Source organism: Dermacentor albipictus, chromosome 6 (assembly GCF_038994185.2).
Source record: "Dermacentor albipictus isolate Rhodes 1998 colony chromosome 6, USDA_Dalb.pri_finalv2, whole genome shotgun sequence".
In the NCBI taxonomy this organism is placed as follows: domain Eukaryota; kingdom Metazoa; phylum Arthropoda; class Arachnida; order Ixodida; family Ixodidae; genus Dermacentor; species Dermacentor albipictus.
In genome coordinates, this window is record NC_091826.1 from 68,739,132 (window position 1) to 68,758,496 (window position 19,365).

A 19,365-nucleotide genomic window follows, 5' to 3' on the forward strand; every position below is an offset into this window, starting at 1 on the left:
ACGTCACTATGAGACCATGATGTCAGTTCTCCTTGATAGGAGGGCGGGCGATTTGAACTGCGCTAGAGGTACGCGGACGCTTCAGAACGCATTTTCTCTTAAAATAAGTCTCTCCTTGCCACGAAACAAGCGATACCCCATTTCATTTCTTTCATCCCTTTCCTACAATCAGTTACAAAGCTACAATCAAACTTGCCTTGGCTTTGTTATTTGTAGACTTTATAATGGTTGTGGCAAAAAAAAAGGCGCCTTTTGATTCCTTTCATCGGCACGCAACAAATTGTGAGCGGCAATGGTAGTAGCCACGTTTACACTGACACGTTAGAAATATACCCTGTTTATACGCCGACGCTTGTAATGCAGGTAAGATATTTGCCCACCCTTAGCGGAAACGTGCCATATTAGGATAGTAGTGAAGACAAATGCTGCAGTTTTCGCAGCGTGCTCATCTCTGTTTCTGTCCCTTCAAAGTGGACATGGCTATGTTATTGCCACAAACTTGCCGATATTAACAATATTATTCATTACTGATAAGGAAGAAACTGTTTCAATGCACGTAATGTACTCGCGAGAAGAAAAAACATTGCGTTCGGCACGTTCAGCTTGCTCTGCCGGCCGCCATTGTTGTTTTGGTGCCCCGCACTGTTACAGCGGCAACCGCCTGTTTGTTGACCTGTCATCATCCCACAGCAAATGCAGGATGAAAAATATTTTTTGTTTCTTTTCGCGGAAAACTTAATCTGCATAATGATCGCACCCCTGAATTTGCGGCAATTTTTTTGACAGAGAAGTGCGATCATTATGCGAGTGAATATGGTACTTGCACTTACTCCTACACACACTCGTTGGCAGTCGCTCACCTTCCTACTCGTCCTCACTAGCATTCAGTCACTTCCACTCACATATACCGGTCCACTCATGTCAACACACACTTGGCAACAATGATGTTTACTAAAAATCAATGTCACTCAAGCTCAATGGCACTCGCTCCCGATCATTCACATGCTTCATCACTCACCAACGCTCTATCTTACGCAAGTGAGTCCATATACTTGTGAGTGAGTATGCTGACCTATGTCCATGGGAACCCTTGATAACCATGCACGTTGGTTCTGCGAATGATCAGCCGACAACTACCGTGAACGCCTACCAAGTTCGTGTCTGCACTTGCCAGAAAAAATAGTGGAAAGAATAATGCCAGAAAGAATAACAAAAGATGGCCATAAAGCCCGTAAAGCTTCAAACTGATTTCGAAAAAGCACAGCCTGAACTGAGAGCCCCCATTGTGGAGTCACTGATACAACAAATGGCGCACATCGGGGACTGCCATGTTGGGAGAATGTAGAATGAGTTTGCAAACCTAAACCACCACAGAATTTGGGCGAAAAAATTATCTTAGCAAAGAACCACAACGAGCGAAACCCTGAAAATTCATGTTTTGATGTGCTTGTACCAATGAAAAAAAAAATTTATTGTTGAGATTTGTTTTTCTTTTTGGACTGCCCGATTAATTTGGACGTTTCCGGAACTCTACTGTATGAGAAACACACACACACACCGGTCAACAACTGTGCTTAGACATACCATTGGCATCTGCCGCGGCGCTGTCATCCTCGGTGCTCTTCCGACTTAAGTCCAGAGGTTCGCCTGGCTTGTAGGCACCATTCACAACACTTCCGTTGACACCAGCTGTAGGGTAGCCGCCGCCCGTTGCCTGGCGGTATGCCGTCAGACTCGACAACTGTCAAAGAAAAAAATGGGGCAGGGGTGGGGAAGGAAAGCCGCCAGTGAGAAGAGTAAGCTTGGCTCATACCAGATGAACACCAGCGGAGATTAAAATTCACACTGAATTCTAGGCTTTCGCATGCCCAAACCACAATCTGATCATGAGGCACGCCGTAGTCGGGGGCTCCGGATTAAATTTTTGACCACCTGAGAGTTCTTTTAACGTGCACCTAAATACAGGTACATGAGTATTTCTGCATTTCGTTAATGACGTCACAGTGAGCTGGTGTGGGAATTTCAAGGCAGCTTTGCCACCTGTCTTTTGCGTTTGCTTTTTTTTTTTCTGGCTCACTGAGCAAGTTCTTGCGGTAGGTGTGGCTTTATTGGTACAGTGAAGTTCCAGTAATTCAAAATCTCAGTTTGCATCGACGGATAATTCAAACTGCTCTGTTGGTGACGGAAAAGTCTTATGTATTCGATTACAGAAAAACTCCCATAAATAACAGCGCACACTTCATCACATTACTGCAGGCTCACTTGCGCCTCACTACTAGCACCAACTCGCTCCAGCCGTCTACAACATAGGCACGTGGGAGGGTGGCATGCATCAAACCACCTTCGTTCTCAGCTCACCCGTAACACAAAATCACAGCAAATGGCATGCGAGGCCCGATCTTATCGCACTTGGACGTTACATGGAATCAAGGTCGCACAGTGACGGAGGAAATACAAGACTTTTAATGCGAGCCCAGAGAAAGTTCTGGTTTGCACAGTGTACCGTACAATTGATCAGGTGCTACATATATATGAGCTCTCCTTATTTTGAACTAAGTTTTTTTTTATCGAATTTCCAGTCCCCCTAGAAGTTCGAATTAACGAGATTCCACTGTATTGCAAAGGGTAATTTACTAACACAGCTCAAATCATTTCTTTCTTTAGTGTCTATTAAAAAAACCCAATCACTTATTAAGACAACCATTAATGCGACCTTCTTCACTTAAATATATCAGGGTGTCTACCAAGTTGACATTTCCAAATTCCCCGAGTTTTCCAGGTTTTCCCTGAGTGCTTTTGCAAAATTCCCTGAGTGATGCAGAACTACGTTTTATGTCAAGTCGCGCTGAAACCATATCGCCGTATGCTGCCACTCTCTAGTAAGCATATGAAATTTTTTTTAAAGAAAACCGACTTAATCCAATTTGAATACTAAGGAGAAGTGTTTATGTTATTCAAAAAAAGAATATAAGGGAGGAGTTATTAAAATGCACAGCAAATAAAATGTCTTCGAAAAAATTTTCAAATCGAGTTGGACATTCTCTAGTACAAATAAAAAGGAGATGCACACAGAAGCAAATATCTTCGAATATGAGCTATTCCTATCAACTGATAGCATGCTCAATGTCATGCAACTGTCCTGACATACTCTCAGCTCGCGCAAGACGCCTCAGTGTTGTGTTTCAATGCTTTAAAGAGTTTATTTTGGTTTGGATGAGGGATACCTGCATCTCAGCATCAGCCAACAATTTGTTTTTTGAGCGCAGGCTCCTTCAAAGAAGCGGTCGCGTACTTAATTCCCCGTTCATTCCTCAGTGCGTCGATTCTTTCTGTTCTCGTCCTCCTTTCGCTGCGCGTTCGCCCCACGGACCATTTGAAGAATACTCTTGGTCAATTTACAGTCAACGTCCAATTTTTCGGACCCCTTAGGGGCCGCGAAAACTTCCGAAAAATCAGGCAGTCAGAAAAAAATAAATTCATGTCTTTTACTGCCCTTAAGGGCTAAAATCGACACATGTACGTCTGAAAAAGCTCTGAATGCCTGGCAGTGCACTTATTAGGCATATCGGTGCTCCTACTGTGACAGGTGAGGGCGGGTGCACACGTGTAAAATTAAGGAATACATACAGTGTCCCGCAACAATTGCCCCTTCCTACGCTTGTTACGCTTCACCGCGTTACACAACTGTAATGAGGCGAAGCAGACTTTCGGGAAAGAGCATTATGCAATGCGCTGTGCTTTCCGAGCTCGAAGACAAAATTATTGCTGTCAGCCGAGAAATGAAGAAACACGGCACCGAACGACACGAAGCTTAACAGCGGACATCGAAGCAGCTAGGCCTAGCGTTGCCGCAGTGGTGGCTATGGCTGCCAGCGGATCTGCGTGCGGGAGCACCGGTTCAAGGCGGCGAGGTAATCAAAATAGCAGCGGTGGTGGCTTTCATTAATGCCGTCTCGGACCTGCGATCACGCAAAACGTTTAGAAAATCGGACGGCGAAGAGTTCTTGCATCTGAAATTTTAGACATTATGATACATTGACTTTTTGGGGTACGCGGTGGTGCCGCGAAGCCGTCCGAGTTATCGGGAACTTGGAGAGTCGGTCGTTGACTGTACACTGGCAACTCCTCCAGCCGACGACGAGTCGTTACGAGTCCTGTCTGTTTCTCGAGCCAGCATTACCGCGACTTCTGACCCTCTAAAAAAATTAGAGCTAATTTTCCCTGATAGAAGCGCAAATTCCCTGAGTTTTCCCTGAGTTTTTCCAGACCACTCAAAATCCCTGAGAATTCCCGGTTTTCCCGGTTTTCCCGGTTGGTAGACACCCTGTATATCAAGTCAAACCCAACTGTTTCCCATTTATCTGCAGCATTACAATGCTCCTCTTCACATTCTGTTCCAAGGGAACCTGTGTTCCACTCTACGAACGTGCAGAATCAAGGGAACCAAGGGCATGGCACCCACTAAGGTCATTTCCAGTTTTCTTTATCTTAAGACTACGAAACTCATCACAAGTTTAGCCCTTGTTCACAGTTCACCCTACATTTCAATTAAAAAATCATTTCCCTTGTGCCTTCCTTGGCTTCACTGTCTGTTGACTGCTTATGGTGGTCGTTAATCTACGATCTAAGTTGGCTGCTCAGTAATGCCAGGTCCACCTGGGTTTTAAACACATTTGCTCTAACCTCTCTTTCGGCAGTCTCGGATGCAAATTTCGCAGGATCTGACTGCTGTAGGCCATCTTCTCCGGGTGATGACAAATCGAGGCTTGGTGACGAAACATCAGCTGCACGAGCCAAAAGACGAAACTCAATGCAGGAAACACAAAGCTGACTGTAGCAGTATCTCTACAATACCACACTGGTGCTAGGAGCACCTGCCGGTAGCATTTAGCACAGTGCATGACATTGGAATTCAAGTTTATCCATTCTGTCATGGATCAGGACGGACTGTTGATAAATGCATCAATGTTATACAATTTCTGTCATATTCAAGATGCAAAATGAATGCAAAATGAGTAATACAATTTATGTCAAAAGATGCTTCACACCTAATTGCAGAAAGTCAAAGTGGTGGACCTTGTGCATTTTCTGCTGAGTCCTCATAATTACTGAGCCATCAAATAATATAAACTCTGTACAGACAGACATGCAGAGCTCCTTCATAAAGAAGATGAAGTCACAGACTCCAACACGTTTAAGTTCAAGTTAATTATTGGCTGTGAGCATTACGAGGCAGTAAAGACCTTTCCTTTCACAACTGTTCATGGAAGAGGCCATTTGTAACATCCTGTCAAGCATGCTAGTGCCTTCAGCAAAGTTGTATGTAACAATACAACACTGCAGTGCAATGTACCCAAACAGGGTACAAAGTGCTATGTACACAGCTTTCTTTTTTTCTTTCTTGCTATTACTCGACAGAAATGGCAAAGGCATGTTACGTACATAAATGTGCACACCATCACTGAAGGGGATATGCAAAGGGTGTTGAATGAAACAAAGATTAATCAATATGTCCGGCGGCACACAATGGATCAAACAACCAGCTACCTATGGCCACAGTGAAGAAACAAGGAGGTTACACGGCCAAGACAGCAGTGATGAATGCAAAACTTGGGTCAAACACTGTAGCAAAACAAATATGTTTAGCTTATGTAGTTTGAAGGTGTTGCGAATGCCTCGTCAAGACTGTTGTGAACACCGTTGCTAGTTTCCAGAAGTGCCATCTTTCACTTTAGTTCTTGCTTTCTTTCTAAATCAGATATTCAGAGTAAACTACCATGACCACTACTAATACCACTGGACCAGAAACAGAGGACAACTGGAGTGTTCAGAAGCATCAGCAAGTTCGTATCTAGGCCGCACCTTTGCCATTGACCGCTGGCTGCTCGGAGATCGGCGGCAGCCCCGACGCAGAGCCAGATGTGGATGGGTAGCAGCCAGACTCGTGCCGGCGGCCCTGGCTCGAGGGTCGGTAGCGCAGGAACCCGTCTCGGGTGCCGTTCAGGTAGTAGTGCACGCAGTTCTTCAGCCGCTGCACTTTGTCACGGGGAGCGCCGGGGAAGACACGAGCTCCCAGGGCGTCCAGGTCTTCCGTGGAAGGCAGGCCTCGCACAAACTCCACCACTGCGGGGATCAGGGTCTCGGGGGGAATCGCCTGCGCCAAGACAAGGGTTCTGGCTCACTATGTTTGTATACTGGTGGAGCCACAGTGTTATTGGTGGACTCGGCACTGGTGGAGGAGTCTTCAGTGTTTCAACCTGACAGTGTGTGAACTTCGGTGCCGAGTTAATCATTCATATTAAGCCTCAGGACACAAGTACAGAAACAAGTAAACAAGCATGGTGGTAAGCGTTAACCTAAGAAGGCCTCACAGGTTGTTCTGGCAGCCAAGTGCAGACGTGTCAACCTAAAAATTGAGAAATACGAAAATTTGATGAAAAATTCAGGAACTTGGTGAAAAATACAAAAATATTGTGCCAATCCACTCTGTGAAGGTGGAATGCCAGCGAAGTTGTCGTGGTGCTCCTAAATTCTCCCACAAAACATCGTGTGAATGTGGTTAGACAGCAAAGCCAAAGGAGTGCACGAAAGAAGACACGACTGACGGAGGCACAGTCCAAAGGAGTGCACGAAACAAAACGTGTTCGTTCGTAATTTGCAGATAAGCATACTTCTTAGTTCATTGGCTTAATGATACTTGGAAGGACTAGAGTTTTATCCTAGAAGACAAAAATGGGGCTGTCCATTTCCTTCCCGTAGAAACGCACGCATTGGCAGCAGACAGGAATTCCCCAACTTTTAAGATTTCACTGTGAACTACTTATTAATGAAAAGTAAATGAAGCTCAGTGTAATGATAAAGTCATCTTATCAAAGCCAATTGTCATATAATTTTTTAGGGGGGATAGTTTCGATAAAACAATAGTGACGATACGTATGCACACACATTCTTGTACCACCTCTGTTATTAAATGTGTAATAATTTCTATGCCTACCCAACGAGAAATTTGTCCATCACATAAGACTATATATGGCTTGTATAAATAAATTGCCCATAAAAAGAAAAAATATTTAAATTATTATCTACCTGTCTACTGATCTTGAAAATGGTGCCTATTGATAACTAATCCACTCAAAATGCATATTCAAGTGATGAGACGTATAAACTGTTGCACAGAATGAAGCGATTTTGCATCAAATTTGGGAGCTGAGTTTTTGCGCATGCAGATTTGTTGACGGACCCGAAAAATCCACGGAACCCCAGCCATAAACAGCTCCACTGTAAAAATTGTTTTATTACTCAGCACGGTGACCGTTTATGAAACAATTAGCACACTGTTCTGTAGGAATGCCATGAAGAGAAACTGTTCTATAGTCAGAGTAAGAAGGATCTGTGCCCCACAAAGCAACGCAAATGTTTGCAGAACTTTATAAATATTCTCGTAACGGCAGAAAAGATTACAGTTACCATTTATATGTTAGTTCTACGAGAGGGTGGCACTCATGCGGGCAAGTCCAAATAACCAAGTGCTGTCAATGTGACAATCACAGGCAAGCACTCGAAATAGTACATTTTACGATTAAAATGGTAAAGGTTGGCAGGTATGCAGAGGCCATTGCACATTACAATTATGAATCACATGGACAATCGAGCTCCTAGATCCAAAACTGAAGGCTTTCGAAGGATGCCTATGTTACATTCCAGGAGGGTGAAGAAGGCTTCACTCATAATACACTCAGCTGCAATTACTCCTCCACAGTCACTGACTGTACCTCTACTACCATTAGAAGCTGTTCACCTTGGCTACCAAGTTTGGGTCCTCGATGTTCTCTACACATCTTATGGTGCCTGCAGTCATGGCGCCGTGACACTTGAGCCAGGTAGTGTTCGATTGGTCGGAATGCCTTTAGTGGTTTAGGCGAGGAAACCCTGCTTTTGAACAGGAAATGAGGAGTCGACAGACAGACTTGCCCCGTTCAAAAGTACAGTTTCTTTTCCGGCCTGAATATGTACCAATTGGCCTAGGTTAGAACACTGTTTTGTTGGTTTTATTGCACTGTTTACTTTTTCCAGGTCAGGGGCATTTTACACATGGTAAGAATGCTTTGGGCGACCCCAAGTTTGCTACACAGAATCTTGTCAAAAACAGTGACACTTACGTGAAACTTTTTTACTTTAGCACTGCAACTTTTCATTTGGCAACTTGTAACTTTGATGAAGCTCTTCAACAAGTATAGAGCACTTTGTGCAAGCTACCCAATAAACAGCCCATTCATGAACTCTGCGAAGCTTAATACGTGGAAATGGGCAATAATCATGCATTCATTCAAGTGCTTATAAAATCTAGAAAAGTGCTGCCCATTGACACAAGACCAATATTTGGGGGGCTTTTCCAGAGGATTAATACTGTTGAAGGAACTAACTATGTTAAAGTCAAGCACAAAAAAAAGAAGAGGACTTTATTCCAAGCCGCCATTAAACAAGGAAGCTAGACAGAAAAGATATGTGCAAAGCAAGTGTTTGCAAGGCTATCGCCCCTTTGTGAGAAATGCCTCACAATATCTACTTTAAAGGGCCCTGAACCACTCCTTCGGCTTGGTGAAATAACATTAAGGGGGTAGCCTACAAAGCTGTGAAAATCTCAGCCAAGCTCTGCTTTCCTACGCGGTGTGTGGAGCTTGCAAGCGAAGCGTGGAGTCAACTTTCTCTCAAACACTCTCTTTTCAAACAAAATCCAACTCTTCACTCTCTTCTGGATGCTTTATTTCATAATAAAGCGGATTCCCATATGCGGCTGTCACTGATAGCTGCGGTCGGCTACACAGTGTAGATACCGTAGTCGCTGCTGGATACCGCCATGAGTCCACTGGCTAGGTGCACTGTGGCTCACTGAGGACAACCGGGTTTGGCTTACATTTAGCACATTTAGGCACCCAAATCGGTGGTCGTGGCATCTATGTTAACATCCAAAATAAAATTTGAACGGCATGCCACGGTGACATTTAGAAGGCGGTGTGTTGTGGGAACATCCCGCCTTTGCAGTGCAAGGCATTGAAGAAGAAAGAGGAGTACAGAGGAGACATGCTTGACTGCCAATTACTCCACTTCTGGTGAACACATTGAAGTACTTTTTGCAGCAAGGTATTTCTGAAATCGCCTGTTTTCACTTCAGATGCCTTTCTTCACTTTGACAAAAAGTGGTTCAGGGCCCTTTAAGTGCATTTTTTCATTCCTAGCGGCGACATGAACTTTCCCAATAGAACACAGAAAGTGGAGCAGACAAAACTTCATTCTTGTTCACACAAACATGTGCATTGTCCTCCACATAGTTTAGCGCTATTAGGCTGAATTAATCGACAACTTAAAAGCACAGGAACAATGAACACAGCAAATTGCTTTTGCGGAAGAACCATAATGTAAACATTTCTATGAACAAAATGTTCCATCTACCATGACATTACAAAGCTACATGACCCAACGCCATTTCCTGAATACACTCACCTTGCCCTTGGCATCGGGACAGAGGGAGCGATGGAAGGGTGTAAGGTCCTCCTCCGAGAGCAGGTAGTTTCCAAGCAGTGCCGCAAGCACACAGAAACGGTTCGGGTGCAGGTTCAGGCTGCGAGCCACTTCATCCAGGATGAACTCCCGTGTTTCCAAGGAACCCTGCAAGCACATGACCAGAAAATTGAGCCCAAGCAGCCAGCTATAAAACAATTGCAGGGTATACCGTCCCGAAACTGCACAGAGAGCTATCAGGGATGCCACAGTGGAGGGCTCCAAATTAATTTCGACCACCTGGGGTTCCTAACAGGCACCCAAAGCATAGCGCATGTTTTTTTTTTTTGCATTGTGCTACTGCTGGTATATGGCCACAGTTTGCAGGAGTCTAACCCCCAACCTCACGCTCGGCAACTGCTCGCCGCAGCCCACAAGCCTTGGCTGTGAGCCAAGCCACTAACGCGATAACAATGTTCTCATTTGTGCAGGAGAAAAAAAAAAAAAAACTTTCCACGAGCTTCGTGCTCATTACTTGATGCTTTATTCCAGATAAATATCCATACCACTATTTTTATTTTTGCTTTCCCAAATGCTCACAGGTACAATCACAACAACAACAAAAAAGTTCAGCCCAAGTGATTGACAATTAGCGTGGCGAAATAGTGAAAAGTGGCCCTGCAGCTCGGGGCAACCTGATAGCAAGAGTACAAGGTCGTTCTCGCTTCTAATACTCCGCAGCAGTTTAGTCGGCAGCTGCACCTTGTGAAGAATGACTACTTTTCATTTCATAACTGGCATCATATCGATGTAAAACGAAAAGATCACAATTAGATTCACGGTTGCTTGAATGCTGTCTTAGGTAACTGACAATCTCCCCCGTGGTACAAACATGGGATTAGTCCAGCACCCTCACTACCTCCTTGTTATTGAACAGCAGTGTCAGCTATTGCAATTTCTCCACTCCAGTCAGCAGTCATCCATGCTGATCTTTTCCGTTGCTGCTATACACGTTTCAGATTTCAGCTGTCTACTACACTATCGATTTGTCTTTTCTGTTCTAATCAACTTCTTTTTTTATTTTCTTGGACCCTTCTTTCTCGTACAAAGCCCGCATAGGTGTCTCGCAATTTTTAAGGAAACAATTCAACAAGAAAAGCCTGATGAGGGCAGCTGTGTGCGGGAAAGATTCGGAACCGAACAAACGCACGTCTTGCACAATGCTCCACATTCCAGCTAAGCAGAGCCGTCACGGAAGTTAGTGTGACACATGGCATGTTACAGTCAACCCTTGGTTGCCAAACTCGGTGAAAAAAAAATAAGCTGATGTTGACCATCGCAAGAAGCAAAGAAAAGATTAAAGAGGCCCACCCAGTCCTACCAAGCCGCACCGTACCCTAACGTTGATTAACTACATCTTGCAGAAAAAAAAAAAAAAAAAACACGAGGGTGCAGCCTTTTCACTCAACCCCGCTCAAGTGCATATATTTAGAAGCGCTGAGATTGCCGACTCTGCGCGTCGCTGCTCCGCCTGCGTCTTTGCAGCAGCAAATCCAGACCTCTGAGCAAACTTGCTGTCTGCATAGAGGGGGAATTCTTTAGAAAAGAAGAAACAAGAAAGCAAACAGCAAAGCCCGCCAAGTGCACCAGCGAATAAAATCTATGCTAGTGCACGAGGAGGGCCCACTGCCGCATGCCATCTCTGCACATTCTTTCCCCAACCCCCCAGGAAGTGCTCTCAATTTGCCTGCAAAGCTTCCTCTGTCCGCACACTAAGAGCAGCCCGCCTGTACGCAGACAGGGCAGCAGCTAGTGTGGGCCATAGAGTTTCCAACAAAAGTTACCGGCTGGAACATTGGCACTGCGATTGCACAGTTCACCACGGGAATGATGGGTAGTACGAGGATTTGCCTGTTTGTGCACGTGGCTTCAAACAGCACTACGACATTATTTTTCTTTACCCTTTGTCTTTCTAAATTTCCAAGCACTCGCAATTTTCTAAACACAGTAAGGCAATTTGTCATTGCAGATTGCGGCATATACAACGCAAAACGCCGTTGAAGAGGACCAGGTTGCGACGTCACAAAGCCGTTTGAAGACTGAAGGACTAAGTGTAGGCAAACCTACGTACTATCATTGCCATGCTGGCTGAACGGTCACACCAGCAGTTCCCTCTAGCGGATTTTGGAGTGGAAATCTGTGGCAGGGCACACTGAACGCCGTGTGGATTCCTGCTCGTCCAATACACCTGACCAGTCATGCCTATTACACAACAAGGCCTGATGACGAAACGATCACTGCCAACTGACAGACTTAACAACTTGCAGCTGCACCGCAAGTGCCTGTGAATGAGTCCTGTACTGGCACACTGCCTGGGGCCAGGTTTTGCCATTACTTGTTTCCAGATTTATTTGTCTGAATATAAAATAAAAATTCTGGATATCAGCTACCTTGCTGCAGCTTTCTTTCAAACAAAAAACATCTTTTCCACAGATCCACTTCTGCATTTCTTTTCAAAAATGACAGGAACGTGCCACCTGGCCTCCATAAGCAGACTCTGCTTGTCAGCCGTTAGAGGATTGATTGTTGTCGCCCGTTTAGACGGCGGCACGGAGGTGGGGTTTTTCCAAAATTCAATGCTGGCGCCTCCTTTCTCTGGCATGACAGGTCTGCGATAGAACTCAATTTGCAGACAGGCTAGTAACTAAACAGAGAAAACAAATCTAAGAAACAAAGAAGCTAGGAAAATGCAATTTCAGGTATGTTCAGGGTTCACAACAACTTTTGCGAATGAAATTCCAGGGTTTTAAAAGGCTTTTGAGGCACTGATGAGGCATTTTCAAAGATTAAAGCACCATGATACCCGACAGCTTCATGTCGAAGCAGTATTAAACAATGAAGAAACACTTTTCTTTAAATTGTACAAGGAATGAGAAAGTACTAGCCCTTTTTTCACATAAACCCTCACCGGCCACAACAAACATGATGGATTCGTATATACCACAAGGGCGTTAAGCGGATCATCCGGTCTCATGGTTTGCATAAGCCTCATGGTCAAATACACAAATAAAATCTGTTAAGCTTAGCCAAAAGCAACATACAAGTATTCTTAAGCACTCCACGATACTTAGCGGATTTCGAGGCTTTAAAAATTGGTTCAAGAGACTGCAAGGGTTTCAAAGATCTCTACGAAACCTGTATGGTACTCACATTTTACCTCTGAACCTCTCAGTGCTCCGTGCTTAAGGCAAAAACGTAGTTTACGTTCAGTGTTAGGTACTATGAAAAGCTTGCAACTTAAAACAACAGAATGCTGAGCAAGTTGACATACACTCATGCTATGAAAAACAAAGACGACACAATGACAGCCTTCTCATACTACGTCTGCCTTCCAGAATTGATGCACAGAATTTTGCAAATGGTTCACATGTCCACAAGTAAACAGTCTCCCACAGCGGCTAAGGAGAGATAGAAATGAAGTGTGCTAAACCTTCCAACATGGCGTTTACTACCATTTTCCCCGCTCTTGCTATAAAAATTGTATAATGATTATAGAGTGCATATGTACTGCCTTGTTGACCCAAACTTATCTATGTCCACGCCTACTTGAACTGTGTTCTCTTGATTATGTATCCTGCCTCTTTCCTGCAACCTCAAATGTGAGGCTAGCAGTACGTTCAAATGAATGAATTAAAAAAAAAAAATTTTGAAACTACCTCAAAGAGCTATATGGTCTCGGAAAATGAATCGCCTAACAGCAGAGTCTGCTCAGTGAGCCCCACCTGCCTCGCAATACGCAGCTTTGCGAGAAGCAAAACAAGCGTACAACCGTAGACATGACGTGCAGCTGTCAAGAATCGGCAAAACCTTGCGTGACCTTTTGACGTGAAATGTTAACTACTAAATGCAAGGGGCTGCAACGTGTCTAATGTGGCAGGCTAAGGCCACATTGGAGCGCAACAGGCTGGTGCTTGTATTCAACCGCAGCTCTATAGGCACTCGTCATTTCAGTCCAGCTGGATCCCTTGCGAGATTACAGAAGTGCTACGATGGCTAAAGAGAAATGCCATAAACCTGTTTTACAGTCACTGAGCTCTGCCGGAGATTCGATGAACCGGTTCTTTTATGACGCTTAATATGCACTGCGTTGCAGTTAGAGGTTACATTCTTCACAGCCAAGCAGCGACGAAAATAGAGAAGAAAGATTCATAGGCCTTTCGCTCAGTATAAGATGAGTTTGACACCTCACTAATATCCATGCCACATGTTCAAGGCTAATTCCATTATGTGCCTATGCCTGTAAGTTCCTTAATGACATTATACCTGAAGTTGCTGCAACATGCACACCTTTAATGACACTAAATGTTGCAATGACGATAGCTGCAGTGAATGCAGCAAGTTTGACAACTGTAAAATTTAAAAAAACTATGCTTTGTGGGCAAAATATCCAAAAAATAGCATTAACCACATTACTAGACATCTTACGTAGAGTTACATCACTTTACATTCAGAAATGGATCTGTAGGGTGGAGTGGGAGGGCGAAGATGTAGCCACTGTAGCCATGGTTTATTTAGGCCGGCCAGCCATGGTGCCGCAGAACCTCGGGAGCAGCTGATACCGCGACCACTCAGGTCGAGTACGCAAACGTGTTCTATTCCCGCGCTAAATGCACAAGAGCCGTCGTCTTCTTCACCGGCTCTGGAGGCAATAGTCACGCTGCTACAATCTTTCATGTACAGCCGCAGCAGCAAACACTGGGAGCAGCAGTACACATTCGACAACAGAATGAGCGGCAAGAACGTGCTACACCTAAAATGGCATTAAGCTTTAGTGCCATTGAGTATGTCCACATGGCACCGTGTGCACGGCATTAAACCTTAATGCAACAGGTGGATAACCATCCTGTAAACCATCTTGTAATTACCAACGTATCATATATGCTACGGTGATTTGGTACCTCAAAATGCTGACTTAAGCACAAGAAACAATATAGCATTTCTTACATGCCGGAGCGAGTTTTCGGTTGTGGCAGCAAGCCAATGACTAATTAATTACAACACTAATTATGTTTAAAGTTGCATAAAACCTTATTTTTTTGTACAAATCTATTTTCTGTTGCCAGAAATTTAGGTGAACAAGTCGTTCTAACTTTCCTTGGTGCAAAACTGTGTTTGGGTATTACAGGGTTAATTAACATGTTCACTAATGCCAGTAAGAGTACTGCAGATGTTTAAAGACAAACTTCACGAGAGGCCAGCACTAGCACTGCTTGCCCTAAATTATTATGAGCAGTAAGCACAGGGTGATCAGTAGAAATCAAGTATTTGAGGACACAATCACTAGCTAATCTTTAGAAATTAACCTACAGAATAACAACACAACTCTCCATTGTACTATTTCGTGTGCCCGGCCTAAGCTTTCAAGAACGTAGGCTACAAAACTCATTCAGGGCTGGCATAATGTAACGACCCTATATCCGATGCAGTTTCTTGTCCAGCTTCGTCAGTGGTCAGAGCAGCACTCCACCCACTTTGGAAACCGCATCAGCCAGTTGTTAACGGTGGATGATAAAGAGTGGCACAGAATCAACAGGAAGAAATACCTACATTACACCAGCCTGGATCTCTATACCTAAAGAATTGCAGGAGTCGCCCTTTGAAATGAACTTGAGACCTACCACATGCACATTCAGCACTGAAGGCCAATTAGACACCAATGGGAATTGACCCCGCAGTTGTACTAAGCCGCACGATGGCCGAGTCATGACTGACCTACAACAGCAGGTCAGCATGAGAAATGTGTTACAACCCAGTTTACTAAGCCTTCTTCCCTAAAATACCATCACAGTCCTAACCCGTGGTTAACCTGGTTCTCATCAGAAAAGAATCAGTCATTAACACAAATCAGGTCAACTTGGAAAGCCTGACAATTTTATATTAGCATGACACTTAAAAAGTGAGGTCACAAATTTGCAAGGAGGCCGACCAGGAGGCAACATGCAACATTACAAAAAAAAAAGATACAAAAATAACTTCTTGGAGCCTACCTTGCCTTACAGTAATAAATGCCCAGTCCATGGTCCTCGCCAGACTTTACGAAATAAACTTGTTTGAATATGTGCGACATCTTTTTTTTGTATTTGTGTTACAATTTGTATTATACATCAGAGTAACCTTTCAAATAACAAAAAATCAATAACCATTATCAATACTGTGTGCTGTTCCTTTATTTCAGACTTTGCACTAGCTAATTTCCTGTAAGGAAAGCTACAACATGCTGAGACACCCATGCTGTTCTTGATGGGAAAGTACTGGGGCACACAGCGTAAAAGGAAACGCATGCAAGATTGTTCATTGTTAGTGTGGGAAAAGATAACCTCCAAGGGGTGCAAAATGTTTTGAAACCACTGAACACTACTACAGCTAGCATATATTTAAAGTTAATCAAGACAACCACCCACGGATTCTTGAAGAGGCAACTAATACCGGTGTCACATGGTCACCTTCGATTGCAATCGGGCATGATCCGGATCGAATTTCTCAACTGCAATCAACAATGATTGCTGCAACAAGGGACACCGATCTGGATCCAGTTTGGGCGAGCTCGTGTGCACCAGTTGTCGTTAGCGGGTCCAAAGCACTTATAAAATTTCTATAAAGCTGTAATATGAAACTTTTTCTTTTTGAAGAAAATATTTCACTTGTCATTGTGGTTATGGCTATTATCATCTGCTGATCGTCTGCAACGTTAAGAACTGCACTGTCGTGAACCTACGATCGCGATCAAGAGGCCCGATCGCGATAGTCTGGATCCGGATAAAGCAAGATAGCGATCGCGATTTTGAAAGTGACGGTGCAGCAGCAGTTGATTCGGATCGCGCCCGCTCAGGACCGAATTTCTCGGTCGCGATTGTCTTCTTCGCTCAATCTGCGTAAGGCAGCCAATCGCGGCCGAGAATTTCGGTCCGGATCGGACTCAATCGCGATAATAAGTGGCTGTGTGACACCCGTATAATAAACCACACCATCACGCTGAATCTGCTTCTGCGATTTCTTCCTCAGGAGCTTCAACTGTAATCCCTACAGTGACATGTGTGTGCTTCTGCACGAGCAACGTAAATTTCGACTTGGAGTTGTCCTTTTCGTTCCTCAAGTGTTTGTGTTTCATACTTCTAACATTTCAAACCATCAATATATGCATGCCGCAAGACGGCGGAAGCCATTGGACCACTGCGCATACCCGCTTACGCACGCAAAGTGGCGATGCAGGAAGCTTTTGCACATATCCGCCCACTTGGGAAAGCATTACGCAGCTCAGGATGTCGGTAGCACACAGAATGAGAGAGAGATAGAGAGGAGAAAATGTAAGCACCGTCTAGGCTACGACCAAATGTAATGGTCTCGCGGCTGGCTACGTCGAAACCACATCCGCATGTAAACATGTCTCGTGAGCATTCGGCCCTGGCACGAGGAAGCGCTTACACATTTCGTAACACAGACAAAGAAAAAACAAAGAAAAAAAGAAGTCCAGCAAGCCTAGTGAGCGGGTCGCTGGTTGCGCGATCCGCTGTAATGCAATGTACGGATCATGGTATGAATGTAAATACACTCTCCGCCAATTTCAAGCAGAGAACTTGGCGGCCATTCCTTCAGCTTCAAAGGTCGCGTGAAATTCTGCGGGTCAAAACGCGAAGCGTCGCCGACAGCAATGAATGAATGAATGGTGCGGTTCATTTCCGCCGAACGATAGCGGCGCCTTTTTACGCTAGGATTTGGGGGTCTGCCCAGTTTTGCTTCAGCGCTGATTTCAAATTCTTTTCGAAGAACGCTCCGCGCACGAACAATGCCGTGGGCAAACCACCGTGACTGCGAGACTCGGCTGCTGTCACTGCCTCACCACCACGTTCGTTGACTATTGAGACACTCAGTCACAGCATGCAACATGTAGGCAAGAGTACACGGAACAGCTGCGATCTTCGCCTGGAGGCTGCTAGCGCGCTGTGATTTCTATAAACAACGCTTAGGCGGCGTTGAAACGGTGGCGATCGACACCGTTTAACAGAGCAGCGACAACCCGGGCAAACAGAGGCGGCAGTTCCGGGAATGGATTAGGCCTAGCGAGCCGGCTCGCAGTGCTAACATTTTTGAGCGAGTAGGCCTACTGCACGCCGGTAGCCAGTGCTGGGACCGTACGTTCGGCCCCTAGCTGCAGCGCGGGCGAATCGCGAGAAAGTGAGCAAGGGGCGCGGGCGGGCGCGAGCTCCACGAGGAGGTGAGGGCGCTCACCTTGTATGTGAGCTTGAGCTGTGCCGACGAGAAGTATCGCGGCGGGTCGAAGATGGCGTACTCGGCATCCTCGGCCATGAGTCCGTGGAAGCCGTTCTCGCGGCAGAAGGCGATCACCTCCTGCCGGTGGTCGTCCATGCTGCAGAGCACGGTGACGTTCAGATGCCGCAGCGCCATTCGCAGGCAGGTCCTCAGGCAGACGGGAGCTATCCACCACACCTTGGGCGGCGGCGTGGCCTTGGTCGCCACATGCTTGAGCACCTGGCCCACCTTGCGTCGCTCGGCCTGCTGCTGCCGGTGCCACTCTTCGAGCCGCTGCGGCTCGAGGCTGCCATTGAAGAACACGGCGAGCTCGATGTTGTTGTTCTGGATCGTCTGGATGAGCACGGACAGGAACTGGACCATGCGGTTCCACTGGCCGCCACATACCCAGTCCGAGAAGTAGCCTCCGTAGAGCCGGTCTAGGCAGCACTCGCCGTCGACGACTAGGCACAGGCGGTTGCCGGCGGCGGGCAGTCGCGGGTTTCCGCGCCCCCCGGGGCGGCGGACAGCGGCGTTGCGCGCGATTTTTAGCAGATCCACGGGAACGCAGGCGCCCGGGCAGTTGGCCTCAATGAACTTCTGAAGGGCTTGAATACCCATGGCTCTATCTCCCTTTCGGGCGCCGATCAGCACGGAAACACAGGCGGCTACAGCACACTACGGTACGGAGCGACGCGGTGACTGTCGCCGGTCAGCGGCCATCTTGGCGACGGCTAGTCGGCTCCTCATGTGGCGAGAGAGAACCAATGCTCCGCCGCTGTGAGAGACTACACCCACCGTCACCGGCGGTGGTCGCTTCGCTGCGGGAGGCTTGCCGGCGTCTCGCCTAGCCGACGCCTTCCGTGGAATGGTACGCGAGCCGGACGAAACGGATCGGTCGGAAGAGCGGCCCACACGATCAGGCGGCTCTTCTTTTCTCCCCACTGCGACCAGCGGCTAGCGGAAACGAGTCGACGGGTTCCCACAGATCGCCAAGAGAGACGCACGCACGACAGGCAGCAAGGATCAAGTTCAATGAGCGACGCAGGACCGCTGGGGTCGAGGGTAGATGACATTTAGCGCCGGCGCGGAAATTTTGTTTTGTTTTTGTTGCCCCTTTCACTTCGGTCATAATTGGTTGTATGTACTGCACCACCACATTAAGAGCAGTCAAAATCAAAATAGCCTGCGAATTTTATTTACTTAGACTTGGAATGAGAAGCCGGAGCTTTAAATAACTGCCTTAGTTTTGCAGCTTTGTTAATATCTGGCGCTAGTTATAAAGCAGATTCGCTTAAGGTCATCTGCGGCTCCTCTACGCTAAGCTATACACTGATGGTATTTGTCTAGGTGCCATTTTATAGCCTTAGAAATCCGCAACGCATGCCAGTTAATCTCGGAGGCTACGCTTATTTTCAGGTACTTCTTCTTTTAATTTGCAGATGACGCTACCCTACCAGCAAACGATCAGCATGATGAGCGCGGTCAATTTGACGTTTCGGTTAACCAAATAAGCACACTGGCACGAAGTTAACCGTAGTGACTACGATCTCTAGTGTG

The 19,365-nt window shown here is 45.8% G+C and overlaps 1 protein-coding gene across 1 annotated transcript in view; it reads right to left on the reverse strand.

Moving 5' to 3' along the window:
• LOC135910526 (constitutive coactivator of PPAR-gamma-like protein 1 homolog) overlaps positions 1-18,922 on the reverse strand; it is a 57,259-nt gene extending 38,337 nt beyond the window's left edge. The window contains exons 1-5 of the mRNA XM_065442598.2: positions 17,785-18,922; positions 9,502-9,666; positions 5,863-6,154; positions 4,684-4,784; positions 1,585-1,741 (exon numbers count right to left, since the gene is read on the reverse strand). Of these exons, the coding sequence (XP_065298670.2) occupies positions 1,585-1,741; positions 4,684-4,784; positions 5,863-6,154; positions 9,502-9,666; positions 17,785-18,426 (1,357 nt within the window). The 5' untranslated portion in view covers positions 18,427-18,922. The remainder of the gene's footprint in view (positions 1-1,584; positions 1,742-4,683; positions 4,785-5,862; positions 6,155-9,501; positions 9,667-17,784) is intronic.
• Between the last annotated feature and the right edge of the window lie 443 nt (positions 18,923-19,365).